General features: G+C 36.8%; 1 protein-coding gene across 1 annotated transcript in view; it reads right to left on the minus strand.

Annotated features, from left to right (window-relative positions):
* The window catches only part of COL4A5 (collagen type IV alpha 5 chain), a 301445-nt gene that overhangs the window by 23537 nt on the left and 262796 nt on the right, over positions 1 to 15112 (minus strand). Inside the window, exons 38-41 of the mRNA XM_049871358.1 lie at positions 8047 to 8127; positions 4259 to 4357; positions 3671 to 3721; positions 2130 to 2315 (exon numbers count right to left, since the gene is read on the minus strand). Coding sequence (XP_049727315.1) covers positions 2130 to 2315; positions 3671 to 3721; positions 4259 to 4357; positions 8047 to 8127 — 417 coding nt within the window. The remainder of the gene's footprint in view (positions 1 to 2129; positions 2316 to 3670; positions 3722 to 4258; positions 4358 to 8046; positions 8128 to 15112) is intronic.

Genomic DNA, 15112 nt, shown 5'->3' on the forward strand with positions numbered 1-15112 from the left:
CAATCCTGTTTTGGGTACTATAATTTTCAACCAAAAGAGACATGAACATATGAACTTTGACATGCTACATTAGATTTCCTAATTATATCATTTTGGGTCATTCTGACAGACAGAAACGCTGGACTCTACAAGTTCCTGACAACTTGCAGAAATAAGCCAACATGTAAGAATTGAATTGACATATATGCTCTAAAATATATTTGAATACTTGAAAACATTAGCTATAAAAAAATTAGGTGTCTATATATTTACACATATACATACATACACACACATATGTTTATATATACACATATATAAACATATGTATATAAATATATAAGAAAAGTTTCAAACTTCATGCAGTTAACTATTTTGCAGTTAAAGAGCTAACCTGTAGGACCTAGATAGGGATCAGAGTTCACCAAGGTCCAATGTCATCATTAGCAAAAGGGAAAAATATCAAAACTGTTAGAAATATCAAGAAACTAAAAGCATTACGCTAAACTCTTCCAAGTTAAAATTTACTTCAATAAAAGAATACTCTGAAAGTTCATATTCATGCATCTGAAATTAAACCAAATTATCACCACTTAGAGACAACACTAAAATGAAAATACCATGTTACATATTTTGAAAGGCCAGAAATCATTTTTATAATAATCATCACTAAGAGCTCAGACTAGAACAATCAATTCTAACAGTAGCTGGGTTTAAAACTCCATTTTAATTTGCAGTTTATGAACAAATTAAGAAGTTACACACACTCATGAGATGTGCGTTAATCTTCTGACTACTTTTGTTATTGTTTCCTTAGAAATGGTACTTTTAATAGCTTTTGTGATTTAATAGTAAATTTTAATAGCCTTTGTGACTAATTGCTTTATGTTGAAATATCTTAAAGTAATGTTCAACCATTACTAGTAAGAACAAACAACCACAGTGCGGATTAAAATATAAAAAGGGTAATAGTTTGGTTTATTTGAATTATGGCATGCATAACCAAGCAAGGAATTCAATTCTTTACAATACATGCAAGAGAGTTAACCTGGCTGAGGAGATTGTCACTGATTTTCTTCAATAGTAAACCAAAGTAAAACCTTAAATCGTAACCTCTATAAACAATCAAATCAGAGCAAATAAAATCTGGTTTTGAAAATGATCTTCTGAACACAATACATGATTCCATTTAATTCATGTTTTTAGAGCATATCTTATTAAAATTAACTCCCGTCACTTTAGAGTCTACTGTAATTTAAATGGCAATCTTCATTTTTAAATGCATTTGAAAAAAAAAGTCAGAGATTGTCAAGGAGTAAAAGGGTAATTGCTTTGTTTCTTTAATTTTAGATTTCTCTTATCTTTTTTTAAATCAACAAAGGCCAAGTTCTCAATTACCAGAAACATAAAAATTAAAGACCAAGCCTCAAAAATCTACTCATAACATATCACCAGTGACTGGACTCAGCAAAATTAACTCAGGATGAAAATGAGCATTTCCAAAAAATTAGTAAAATGAAATGACACTGCACAGACACAAAATGAAAAGGTGAACATTGGATGCAAAGTTGAGATTACTAAAGCAGTTTACACAGGACAAATGCGGTACAGACATGAGGCTGGTATGAAGAGATTACTATTCAATTTGATCATGCTGTGATGGTGAAGATAAATTTGATTGCCTAGTTGCTAAGGAAGATAAAATTTGTTTATTGTGCCTGGTGACATCTGTTGATCATGACAGAACCATAGAAACACTTTTGGTATGGACCACAAGCATCTATTTGGTGACCACTAAAATGATTTCTGTGATGTCATGCTGAGAAGCTCACATTTAAAAATGCAGATGGCATTTTGCTGCCAGGTTATCAGCATAGTTTTACCTTTAATAAACAGACTAATAAAACTGCTACTTCCTTGTTTTCTTCCAAGCTGTTTTGTTTTACTTCAACTTTGATAAATGATAAAATATATTACTGAAAAGAAATATTAGATGCCATAGAAATTGACAGAGATAGGTATAAGCCAAGCCATCCACCTGCAAGCTCTTAAAAGACAAATTCAAAAGTACTAAAGACTGAATAACCTACCAGCAAAATGCAATAAATGGACTAATAAACAGACCATTTTCCTACCACTGATGTACATACCTGGTCTCCCAGGAGGACCCTGGGGCCCGGGGTTGCCTTTAGGGCCTTCTAGAGCAGGGCCTGGAGAACCAGGAGGGCCTGGGGGACCCTGCACACCAGGGAAACCCTGAAAGCCTGGTTCGCCCTTTGGACCTGGAAGGCCAGGGTTTCCTGGAATGCCAGGTAATCCCCCATCACCCTTTTGACCTATGAAAACAAAGTGACATTAGAGAACACACTAAATGATACTAAGAGACTTTTTTTTTTTTTAAAAAAGACTTACCTACAAAGTGAAAGCTACTTACACTTACTAGAGCAAGTAATGGTATTTACTATGGTTACTGTGAATCCCCAACCCACTCAAAAAAAATTCTTCCCATTAAACATATGTATCTGTTATCAGAACCATCATTACAGTATAAATTGAAAGGTAGAAACAATAGTAGCTTGCATCTTGAAAGCTACCCTTTGTATTACTACATAGTGCAATGATCATATGACCAGTACCTGTGAGGAAAAATAAAAAAAGGAAATATATACAGTATCTGCAACAATAGGTTTGAGATGGCTGGAAGAAATTCCTGAAACAATATTTTGAGTCTAATGGAAGATGTGGATCTTTAATGGTTGCTGTGTGTCCCTGAAGACCATTCTACTCAAGATTTGTAATAACAATCTAGACAAACTGTTCTCAGTATTTTTTCTGCACCACCAACATTCCTGGGGGGTATATAACAGTGGCACTTAAAAGCAATAATTTTCATATTGGAATCATGGAAAGGATATCAGAATTTCTGGGCGATATGGGTGTATTTGAGAAAAGCCTCCATAGAATAGCCAATGGTAATTTCAGAACATAAACATATATATTACATATATCTATATACATTTAGGAGCCCTGGTGGCGCAGTGGTTAAGAGGTACGGCTGCTGACCAAAAGGTGGACAGTTTGAATCCACCAGCCACTCCTTGGAAACACTGTGGGGCAGTTCTACTCCGTCCTATAGGGCTGCTATACATTTAGTCATGTGATTAACTATTGCGTGATTACCAATGACAGTAAGCACAAGTGAGGGAAGGTAGATGTGTATGCGTGCACACATCCATCCAAATATGCAAGAAGTAAATTCAGATTGAGTTTCTAAGAGATACTTTCTTGATTTATTGATTGATACATATTTCCACAGAATTTCCTTATATTACCTCAATATTGCTTCCATAGGGGGAAAAGAGTGTTTTATTTTCCAGCTAAAAAGGCTAAAAAAATTGTAGTGAAATCTCCCTATAATTTTGTCTTCTTTCTTTAGCATTTCCTCAGTATTTATTTATAAAGTTAATGAAGAGATACCAACACGTAAATTTCCTTAAGGATGCATGTTTTTATACAGGTTAACTCTATACACTAAATTGCTAAATAGGAAATGCTTTGAGATATAACTCTAGCTTTGTGTTTTCTGGGTTTGCATGTGCATTCTTTACAGTAAATGGTACAAATGGAAAAATAAGCATACTAGAGAATATTCTTTTTATGGACTGATTTAGCATGTTTTATTAAAGTTTACCAGTAAGTCCTGGGAGTCCAGGGGGTCCTGGGATTCCAAAGCCTGGTTGACCTGTCAGGGTGCAAATCAAAAATCTCAAAAGGATAAAGCAACTGAAATAAGGACAAACTATTTTCAGATCATTAAGATTTTTATTAATTGCTACAATGTATAGTTACATGGAACTGAGAGAAGACTTATTCCAACATGGAACTACAAATCTAACATGAGAAAACTACATGAGAATAGAATAAATATATATTCTATTTGTGATGAGTGTTAAATATGCCCCTATATCCACATATCATATGAATATATATAAATGGAATATAGATTGCATAAGGAAAGGTCATCCACAGAAGTTTGAAAAAGCTGGGTAACTTCTTGATGTGAAGAACTGGGCCACAAAGGAGTCTTTAATAAGAAGAATGCAGATGTGAGATAATATCCTTAGTAAGTTAAGGAAGAAGATAATTTGGAAGGGAAAAGTCTGTGGCAGCTTAAAAGGTAAGAAAAAAGATAAACTTTCATTGTGGGTAAAAAGGACAAAAGTTAAAGTAGAAAAGGAGGAAATTAGAAAACTAGAAAGAATAAAAAAATATATAGCACCTGGTTCACCCTTCTGTCCAGCTGGTCCAGGAATACCATCTTGACCTGGTTTGCCTTTTTCACCTGGAGGCCCTGGTGGGCCAGGACGACCTCCACCACCTAAAGAACAGAGCACATCAGTTTACACCCATCTTCTCAACTCCCTTTTCCTTCTATATTTCCCATTCTCTACACACTACCTTCAGCTAGTCTTATCTAAAAGACACAAAGAGCTTCTGAGACACTCCTTTAAATCATGAAATTTTGTGGAAATGAAGCATAAAATAAACAAAGGGATATAATGAGAATAAGGAATAGCCTAATCATTCCCTCATTATCCCAAACTTTTCAGTTTCTCATTTTTAAGATATCCTAAATGGCTTTATTTACTGATATACAGGCATCAAACCACTGCCGTCGAGTCGGTTCCAAGTCCTCATAGATACTGCAAGTTCGGTTCTGAACACTGCAATAAAGTGAGTGGCACAAAATTTTTGGTTTCCCAGTGCATATAAAAGTTATGTTTACATTATACTGTAGTCTATTAACTGTGCAATAGCACTGTGTCTAAAAAAACAATGTATATACCTCAATTAAAAATACTTTATTGCTAGAAAATGCTAACCATCATCTGAGCCTTCAGTGAGTTGTAATCTTTTTGTTGGTGGTGAGTCTTGCCTCGATATTGATGGCTGCTGACTGATCAGGGAGCTGAAGGTAGGGGTGGCTGTAGCAATTTCTTAAAATAAGATAACAATGAAGTCCGCCTCATCGATTGACTCTCCCTTTCATGAAAGATTTCTCTGTAGCATGCAATGCTATTTGACATCATTTCGCCCACAGTAGAACTTCTTCCAAAATTGGAACCAATCATCTCAAACCCTGCTGCTGCTTTATCAACTAAGTTTAGCTAATATTCTGAATACTTTGTTGTCATTTCAACAATGTTCACAGCATCTTCACCAGGAGTAGGTTCCATCTCATGAAACCACTTTCTTTACTCATCCATAAGAAGCAGCTCCTTAGCTGTTAAAGTTTTATCATGAGATTGTTGCAACTCAGTCATATCTTCAGGCTCCACTTCTAACTCTAGTTCTCTTGATATTTCTACCACATCCGTAGTTCCTTCCTCTACTGAAGTCTTGAACCCCTCAAAGTCATCCATGAGGGTTGGGATCAACTTCTTCCAAACTCCTGTTAATGTTGGTATTTTCATCTCCTCCCATGAATCATGACTGTTCCTAATGGCATCTAGAATGGTGAATCCTTTCCATAAGGTTTTCAATTTACTTTGCCCAGATCCATCAGAGGAATCACTATCTATGGCAGCGAGAGCCTTACGAAATGTATTTCTTAAATAATTATGACTTGAAAGTTGAAATTATTCCTTGATCCATGGGCTGCAGAATGGATGCTGTGTTAGCAGGCAGGAAAACAGCATTAATTTCCTTGTGTATCTCCATCAGAGCTCTTGGGTGACCAGGTGCATTGTCAATAAGCAGTAACATTTTAAAAGGAATCTTTTTTTCTGAGAAGTAGGTCTCAACGGTGGGCTTAAAATAGTCAGTAAACCATGTTGTAAACAAATGTGCTGTTATCCAGTCTTTGTTACTCCATTTATAGAGCACAGGCAGAGTAGATTTAGCATAATTCTTAAGAGCCTTAGGATTTTCAGAATGATAAATGAGCACTGGCTTCAACTTAAAGTCACCAGCTGCATTAGCCCCTAACAGGAGAGTCAGCCTGTCTTTTGAAACTTTGAAGACAGGTATTGACTTCTCCTCTCTAGCTATGAAAGTCCTAGATGCCATCTTCTTCCAATACAAGGCTGTTTCATCTACATTGAAAATGGGTTGTTTAGTGTAGCCACCTTCATCGATTATCTCAGCTAGATCCTCAGGAAAACTTGCTGTAGCTTCTATGTCAGCACTCACTGCTTCACCTTGTACTTTTATGTTATGGAGACGGCTTCTTTCTTTAAACCTCATGAACCATCTTCAGCTAGCTTCAAAGTTTTCTTCTGCAGCTTCCTCACCTCTCTCAGCCTTCATAGAATTGAAGAGTTAGGTCCTTGCTCTGGCTTAGGCTTTGGCTTAAGGGAGTTGTGGTGCAATTAATTAATTTTGTGTGTGGCCTTTCTAGCCATGGTCTTGTGACTGTCACCCAGGTGATTGGGCAGGGCTGTGCAAACAAGATAATTGTGGCCCAGTGAGGGAATTGGTTGGTTTTGCCTTAAGAGAGAGCCAATTCCAGAGAAGAGAGGAGGAGTCCACCACCACCACCAGGGAAGGAGAGACCTAGCAGCAGGAGACAGCACGGTGGGCTTCCCGGCCCACAGAGAGAGAAAGTTGGCTGCCTTTGGGTAGACTGAGGACCAGGGAGAGGTGTGCCTCTGAGCACAGGTGGGGAGAGACTATCCTGATGGAAGAACTGTATCCTGAGTATTCTTGAGCCTGAATTGTAACTGTTACTTCCCTAATAAATCCCGTAATTGTCATTATGGTGGTTAAGTTCTGTGTGGCCACTGCAATGAATTATCGAACCCAGTAGAGAGTGCTATGGGTGGGACAGTTGGTGTCAGAGCTGGTAGAGATGGTGGAGAGAGGAGGCATGTCTAACCGCCACCTCATAGGAACCAGCCTTAGACCGTTGATCATGGTTCTCATTCCCCTTTGTGGGATTGGAGGAGGTCAGGCACTGCTCCCATGTCGTTTTTACAGGATTGTTGTGGCTGGTTTGATCTATCTAGTCCACTAAAACTTTCTCCTCCATATCAGCAATAAGGCTGTTTCACTTTATTACCGTTCGTGTGTTCACTGGAGTAGCACCTTCAGTTTCCTTCAAGAACTTTTCCTTTGCATTCACAGCTTGATTGTTTGGCACATGAGGCCTAGCTTTTGGCCTGTCTTGGCTTTTGACATGCCTTCCTCAATAAGCTTAATCATTTCTAGCTTTTGATTTAAAGTGAGAGATATGCAACTCTTCCTTTCACTTAAACACTTAGAGGCTATTGTAAGGTTATTAACTGGCCTAATTTTAATACTGTCGTGTCTCAGGGAATAGGGAGGCCCGAGGAGAGGGAGAGAGATGGGAATGGCAAGTCGGTGGGGGAGTCAGAACACACACATTTATTAAGTTCACCATCTTATATGGGGGGGGTGTGTGGTCCCCAAAACAATTACAATAGTAAAATCAAAGACCTCTGATCACAGATCATCATAACAGATATAATAATGAAAAAGTTGGAAATATTGTAAGAATTACCAAAATGAGACACAGAGACAGAAAGTGAGCACATGCTGTTGGAAAATGGTGCTGATAGATTTGGTTGATGAAGGGATGCCACAAACCTTCAATTTGTAAAACGATGCAATACCTGTGAAGCACAATAAAGCAAAGCGCAATAAAAAGAGGTATGCCTAAATAAATAAATAAATGGCTTTAGGATATCCAAGACAGTAAGGTGGGAAGGAGCGGCATTATAGGCCTGATACGAGGCCAAGAGAAGTGATTTCCTTTAGAAGCTGGTAAACAAAAAAAACTGCTACACCCTGCAGTTCTAAAAATCAGAACTTCTATCTGCTATTATGTGATATCTGAAATAACTCCCCAGAGAAACGAAGCCCAGAAAATAAGATCCCATAATAATTTTAACTTTTATTAACAGTTGTTCACTTTGCACCTAACAAACAAGCAGAGCTAAGTGAAGGATCACCATGTTTCTTTGCCTTGTAGATGTTCATAGCTCACAGAAAAGATGTGACTTTCCCAAATTGAACATGAGCTTTAGTTTTACATAACATGCTTACCGATAAGACCAGGTTCTCCTGGAAGGCCAGGGTTCCCAGGAAGACCATCAATACCTTTTGGTCCAGGAAGGCCTGGGGTTCCTAGGGTAAAGAGCGCAATTAAAAACAAAAGAAAAACTGCATTATTTTGATGGCTACAATTCAGAGGTATGATTTATAGCGTTGGCATATAAGCAGTGAAAAACAGAAAGGGAACCCAAAAGATGCCGATATTTGCTGCATATTTTTAAGAAAAAATTTAAATTTTAAATTTATTTATCCAGTTGCTTTTGTTGTTTGCTGCAGTTAAGTCTGCCTTTAACTCATGGCGAGACCCCACACACAACAGAACAAAATGCTGCCTTGTCCTGAGCCATCCCCATGATGGGTTGCGGATCAGACCTTTGTGATCCACAGGGCTTTCGCTGGCTGATTTTCTGGGAAATAGATCACCAGGCCTTTCTTCCTAGTCCATTTTGGGCTGGAAGCTCCACTGAAACCTGTTCATCATCACAGCAACACCCATGCCTCCACTGACAGATGGGTGGTGGCCGTGTATGAGGTGCACTGGTTGGGAATTGAATCTGAGTCTTCCATATGGATGGTGAAAATTATGGGCACAATTATATATCTATAAACATAAAAATAACTACCACCATATTATACCAGTAGAATTGGTAGGATTCCATTGTATGTATATACCACGATTTTTTAAAAATCCACCCACCCATTGTTGGACATTTGGGTTGTTGCCAGATTTTAGCTGTTAAAAATATCCATTCTTCTATTTATGGAAACCTGGACTATTTCCAGAGTTTAGTTACTAGAAATAAGGTTGCTATGGATATTTTTGCACAAGTCTTTTTGTGGACATATGTCTTAACTTACCTTGGGTAAACACCTAGGAGTAGAATTGCTAGGTCAGAGTGTAGTTGTGTGTTTAGCATTTATGAAAAATTGCTAAACCATTTTGCACTCACAACAATATATGAAAATTGCAGTTGCTGTAGATCCTTGCACAACATATGGTGATGTCAGTTGTTTTAATAACTGCCATTCTGGAAGGTATGTAGAGCTATCTCATCGTGGTTTTAATTTGCATTTCTCTGATGGTTAATGATATTGATCACTTTTTCATGTGCTGATTGGCCATTCATATATCTTCATTGGTGAAATGTCTGTTAAAATTTTTCATATTTTTAAAATTGGATTGTATGTCTTGTTATTATTGAGTTGCAGAAGCTCTTTACATAACCCAGATATTAGTCTGTTGTCAGATATATATTTTGAAGATATCTTCGCCTAGTCTGTTGCTTTCCTATTCATTTTCTTAACGCTGTCTTTTGATAAACAGAAGTTTTCATTTTATTGAGCCTAATATATCAATTTTTTCTTTTACAGTTATTGATTTCTGTGTCCTAAGAAAACCTTGCCTAGCCCTAAGTCATGAAAATATTCACCTATGTTTTCTCTAAAAGCTTCATGGTGTTAGATTTTATGTTAGGACTAAGATTCAACTCAAATAATATTTTCTATATGGTATGAGGTATGGTTTGAATTTCATTTTTTTCCACATGAATATCCTGACGTTTTAGGACCATTTGTTGAAAAGACTTTCCTTTCCCTGATGGATTTCTTTGGCACTTTTATCAAAAATCAAATTATTACAAATATGAGTCTCTTTCTGTGCTACCTATTCTGCTTCATTGATCTATTTGCCAATCCTTATGCCAGTACCACATTGTTTTAATTACTGTAGCTTTACAGTACATCTTTAAATCAGTGTAAGTTCTGCAACTATGTTTTTCCTTTTCAATATTGCTTTGGACATTTTAGGTTCTTCTCATTTCCATATATATTTTAGAATCAGCTTATCATTTGTTACTAAAAAAAATCTGCTAGGTTACTAATTGGAATACTTCGAATCTATAGATCAATTTGGGGAGAACTGGTATCTTAACAATTTTGGTCTTCTAGTCCATGAATATATCTCTCCATTAATTTAGGTATTTTAAAATTTCTCATAGCAGGTTTTGTTAAATTTATACCTAAACACTTCTGAGGTCAGCCAAGATGCAGTAAGGCCCTCTTTCCCATTGATTACAATAAAAAATTCTGGACACAATACAGAAAGCAACTACTCAAGGACTCAAAGTAAACACTTAGCAGCCATATTGGGGAGGCGAGTAAAAACTTAAAGAATGACCAGAGGAGCAGTACATTACTTTTCTATTGCTGCATAAAAAATTAACTCAAACTTAGTGGCTTAAGACAATGCCCATTTATTATTTCAGTTTCTGTCAGTAATAAGTCTGGGCACAGCTTAGCTGGGCACTTATCTGGAGGTGCTGGGGAAGGATATGCTTTCAAGCTCATTCATGCTATTGGCTATATTCAGTTCCTTGGAGTTGTGGGACTGAGATCCCTGTTTCCTTGCTCGCTATCAGCTGGGAACCATTCTCAGGTCCTGGAGGCCACTCACATTTTCCTTGCATGGGCCTCTCCATCTCAGTAATAGATATCCTCCTTTGTGCTGAATCCCTTTCATACTTCAAATTTCTCTGGCTTCTGCCACTAGCTGGAGAAAACTCCACTTTTAAGGGCTCTTGTGATTAGATTCAGCCCAAATGGATAACTGCTATGTTTTAAGATCAACTGATTTGAGATTTTAATGACATCTGCAAAATTACTTCATAGAAATCCCTAGATTAGTGTTTGACTGAATAACCAGGAGCTGGAAATCTTGGTAGGGGGGATCTTAGAATTCTGCCTATAACAACTGAATAACAAATGAAGGCAAAATAAAAACATTTTCAGACAAACAAGGGCTGAGAGAATTTGTCATTAACAGATTCCACTATAAAAAAATACAAAAGGAAAATTTTCAGTGTAAAAGGAAATGACACTGCAAAGGCCACACCTTACTAATAAACTTCACATGTCAGGTCTAAGAGTAACGGCAAAATGGAAATAGCTCTGCTCTAACAAAACCTAATACTCCACCATTGCAAGATCAATTGATTCTCAAGTTATTGAACTGCCTGATAGAACAAAATTCAACACCGTTCACAGGAATATAACAGAAAGCAAAATTGCTACATTATACTATTCACAACATTCAATATATCATAATAATATTAAATAGAAGCAAAGAAATTGGAAAATGTAACTCTTATTCAGAAGTAAAGAACTACAAACAGAAATAGACCCACAGATGCCTACAATATTGGAATAAACGGAAAATATGCTTTAAAATAATCATAAAAAATACGTTAAGAATCTACAGGCAGATGTATATAATGGGCAAAAAAAAAACCCTGAAATTTCAGAAATACGGTAACTAAAAAGAACCTAACGGAAATCAAAATTATTGTGGAGGTGAGTAACGGCAAATTTTATGTATCACCTTGGCTAGGTTATGGTGCCCAGTTGTTTGGTAAAATGCTAGCCTAGTTGCTATTATAAAGTAGTTACATGTGATTAACGCAGTTGGCCTCAAGGAAAACAGATTGCCCTCCATAATGTGGGTGGGCCTCAATCAGTTGAAAGCCTTAGAAGAAGTTTCCCTAGAGTTTGTTCTGCTTCCAGACTAAACATACACATTTTGCCAGAACGCTCTTACTCTTCGCTCTTCTTGTCACCTGAATTGTGGGGGATGCAAGCCTACAGGATGTCTTCTCTATTCTGTCACCTGACCTATGGATCTTGGAGTGCCCCACAATCAGTTCAGCCAGTAGGTGTCTCCAGCCTGTGACTTGACCTACAGATTTGGTATGTGTCAGCCCCCCACAATGGCGTGAACCAATTCCTTGAAGTAAATCTCTCTGTTGTTCTCTCTTTCTCATGATAGATAGATAGACAGATAGATGATGGATAGACAGACAGACAGATAGATAGATGATAAATAGATCTCACTGATTCTGTTTCCCTAGAGAACTCTGACGAAGACAATGAATTCCAAGCAAAATAAATACAAACACAATTATTCACAAAAAAGACAAACTATTGGAAACCAATGACAGAAAATCTTAAAGGTGTCCAGAGAAAAACCAGATATAACACAAAGGAGAAAAAAATAAGAATTACTGCTGACTTATTAATCAGTAAAGCATGGAGGCTAGAAGACAGTGGAAGAAATATTTAAATATTTAAAATAATGAAGAAAGTAAATATATAAAAAATAGATTTCTAAGTCTGGGGGAATTTTTCCTTAAATGAAAGCAAAACAGAGACACTTTCAGATAAATAAAAGGTAAATCAATCTGTCACCAGCAAAGTCACTTTACAGAAGATACTGGAAGTTCTTCAGGCTTTAGGGAAATGATACCTAATAGATGTTTGAATCTAGAGGAAGGTAGAGTACTGGAAATGAAAAATATGTAGGTCAATATAAAATTACATTTTTTCTTGTATTACATTCTTTAGAAGTCAACTGATTGTTTAAAGCTGCAAGAGTAGCAATGAATTGTAAGATTTATAATTTCCCAGCTCATATTATTAGGCTAGGAAGTTCCTGATACCAAAATGTTGTCAAGCGTACTGTGAGAAAGAAAATTTACAGGTCAAGATCTCTCATGACCATATACAAAAGATTTTTTAAAATATTAGTAAATTGAATCCAGCAAGACTTAACAATAATAATACATCATGATCAGTGAGGGTTATCCCCAAGATGCAAGGGTTTTTTTTTTTTTTGCATTTTTTAAATTTTTGTAAAAATACAAACCCAAACCCACTGCCGTTGAGTCAATTCCGACTCATAGTGACCCTACAGGACAGAGTAGAACTGCCCCATAAGTTTCCAAGGGGCACCTGGCGGATTTGAACTGCCGACCTCTTGGTTAGCAGCCGTAGCACTTAACCACTATGCCACCAGGGTTTCCGTAAAAATACAAATACATCAAATATCAATCAGTATAATGTACCATATTTACAGAGTAAAGGAGACAAATTTATGAACATCTCAGTAGATTTCAGAGCCTTGGTGGTGCAGCGGTTAACAGCTTGGTTGCTAACCAAAAGGTCGGCAGTTCGAATTCACCAGCCACTCCTTGGAAACCCTAAGGAGCAGTTTCACTCTGTCTTAAAGGGTTGCTGTGAGTCAGAAACGACTCAACAGCAAGTCAGTAGATTCAGAAAAGGAATATAATAAATCTTAACACCCATTCGTAACAAAAATTCTCAGTAAATTCAAGGAATAGAAGGGAATTGCCTTAATTTAAGAAGTATACGTGTAAAAACCCTGGTGTTAACACATATTTAATGGAGAAATATTGAACGTTTTCCTTCTAACGTTAGGAAAAAGATTAATGATATCATGTTCTATCACCAGTTCTACTAAACATTGTACTGGAAGTCCTAATCAGTGTAATCGGTGTAATTAGGCAAGAAAAAGAATAAAAAGCCTAAGGAACTGAAAGGAAGAAGTAAAAATGACTGAGGTGATATGTTAGTTTAGAAAATAAAACAAAAAAAAAAACTCTATAAACAAACTCTTAGAATTAATAAGTGAAATTAACAATTTTCCTATATGCAAGTTTAATATTTCAAAGCCAATTGTTATTTCTATACACTACCTACAAACAATTGAAAAATGAGCTTGGAACAGCAATACCATATAAAATACCATCAGAAAACATCAAATTTCCAGGAAAAAATTTAACAACAGATGTTCAAAGTCTCCAATATGAAAAGTGAAAACATTGTTGAGTTAAATACCTAAATAAATGAACAGATAACATGTTCATGGGTTGGAAGATAAATACTGTTAAAATATTAATTCTTCCCAAAGTTACCTAGAGATTTATTGCATTTTATTTTTATTTTTTTTAATTGTAATTTTTTTTGTACTTTAGATGAAGGTTTACAGAACAAACTAGTTTCTTATCAAACAGTACACAAATTGTTCTATGACACTGGTTAACAACCCCATGACATGTCAGCACTCCCTTCTCAACCCTGGGTTCCCTATTACCAGCTTTCCTGTTCCCTCCTGCCTTCCAGTCCCTGCCCCAGGGCTGCTGCATCCGTTCAGTCTTGTTTTGTTTCGTGGCCCTGTTCAATCTTTGGCTGAAGGGTGAACCTCAGGAATGGCCTCGTTACTGAACTGAAAGGGTGTTTGGGGGCCATACTCTCAGGGTTTCTCTAGTTTCTGTCAGGCCAGCAAGTCTGGTCTTTCTTTTTGAGTTAGAATTTTGTTCTACATTTTCCCCCAGCTCTGTCTGGGACCCTCTATTGTGATCCCTGTCAAAGCAGTCAGTGGTGGTAGCCGGGCACCATCTAGTTTTACTCAACTCAGTCTAGTGGAGGTCGTGGTAGATGTGGCCCATTAGTCCTTTGGAGATTTATTCCATTTTAATTGAAAGCTCAGTAGGTTTTTTTTCACATGGAAATTGATAAGCTGATTCCCAAAATTTATTTATTGAAAATACCTAGAATAGCCAAGACAAATCAAAAAAGTTGGAACAAAGTTGTAGCTCTTATACTATCATATTTTAAGACTTAACATAGATTTACAGTAATTTGGACAGTGTCCTGTTGAAGCAAGAATAGGAAAATTAGACCAATGGAACAGAATAGAGTCTAGAAGTAGGTCTCCATATATATGGTGGCTAGTGGTTAAAGCGCTCAGGTGCTAACCAAAAGGTTGGCAGTTCAAACTCACTAGCCACTCTGTGGGAGAAAGATGTGGCAGTCTGCTTCTGTAAAGATTACACTCTTGGAAACACTATGGGCAGTTCTACTCTGTCCTATAGGGTTGCTATGAGTCAGAATCAACTTGGTGGCAGTGGGTTGGGTTTTTGGTGTATATTTGGTAATCTGATTTCCTGACAAGAAGCCACTGCAATTTATTGGGGGAACTCATGCTCTTTAAGGAAAAAATGAACCTTGGCCCCTACCTAATAGCATAAAAATATTTTTATTCAAGACATATCATAAACATAAATGTGAAGGCCTAAACATTAAATGTGGTAAGAAAAAATATAAGAGAATATTTCCATAGCCTTAAGTACACAAGTATTTCTTCAATAATCCATTACCCATTGCTGTCGAGTCAATTCACATTAGGGGGAGAGCAGCTAGGGGT

The sequence above is a fragment of the Elephas maximus genome, chromosome X (assembly GCF_024166365.1).
Source record: "Elephas maximus indicus isolate mEleMax1 chromosome X, mEleMax1 primary haplotype, whole genome shotgun sequence".
In the NCBI taxonomy this organism is placed as follows: domain Eukaryota; kingdom Metazoa; phylum Chordata; class Mammalia; order Proboscidea; family Elephantidae; genus Elephas; species Elephas maximus.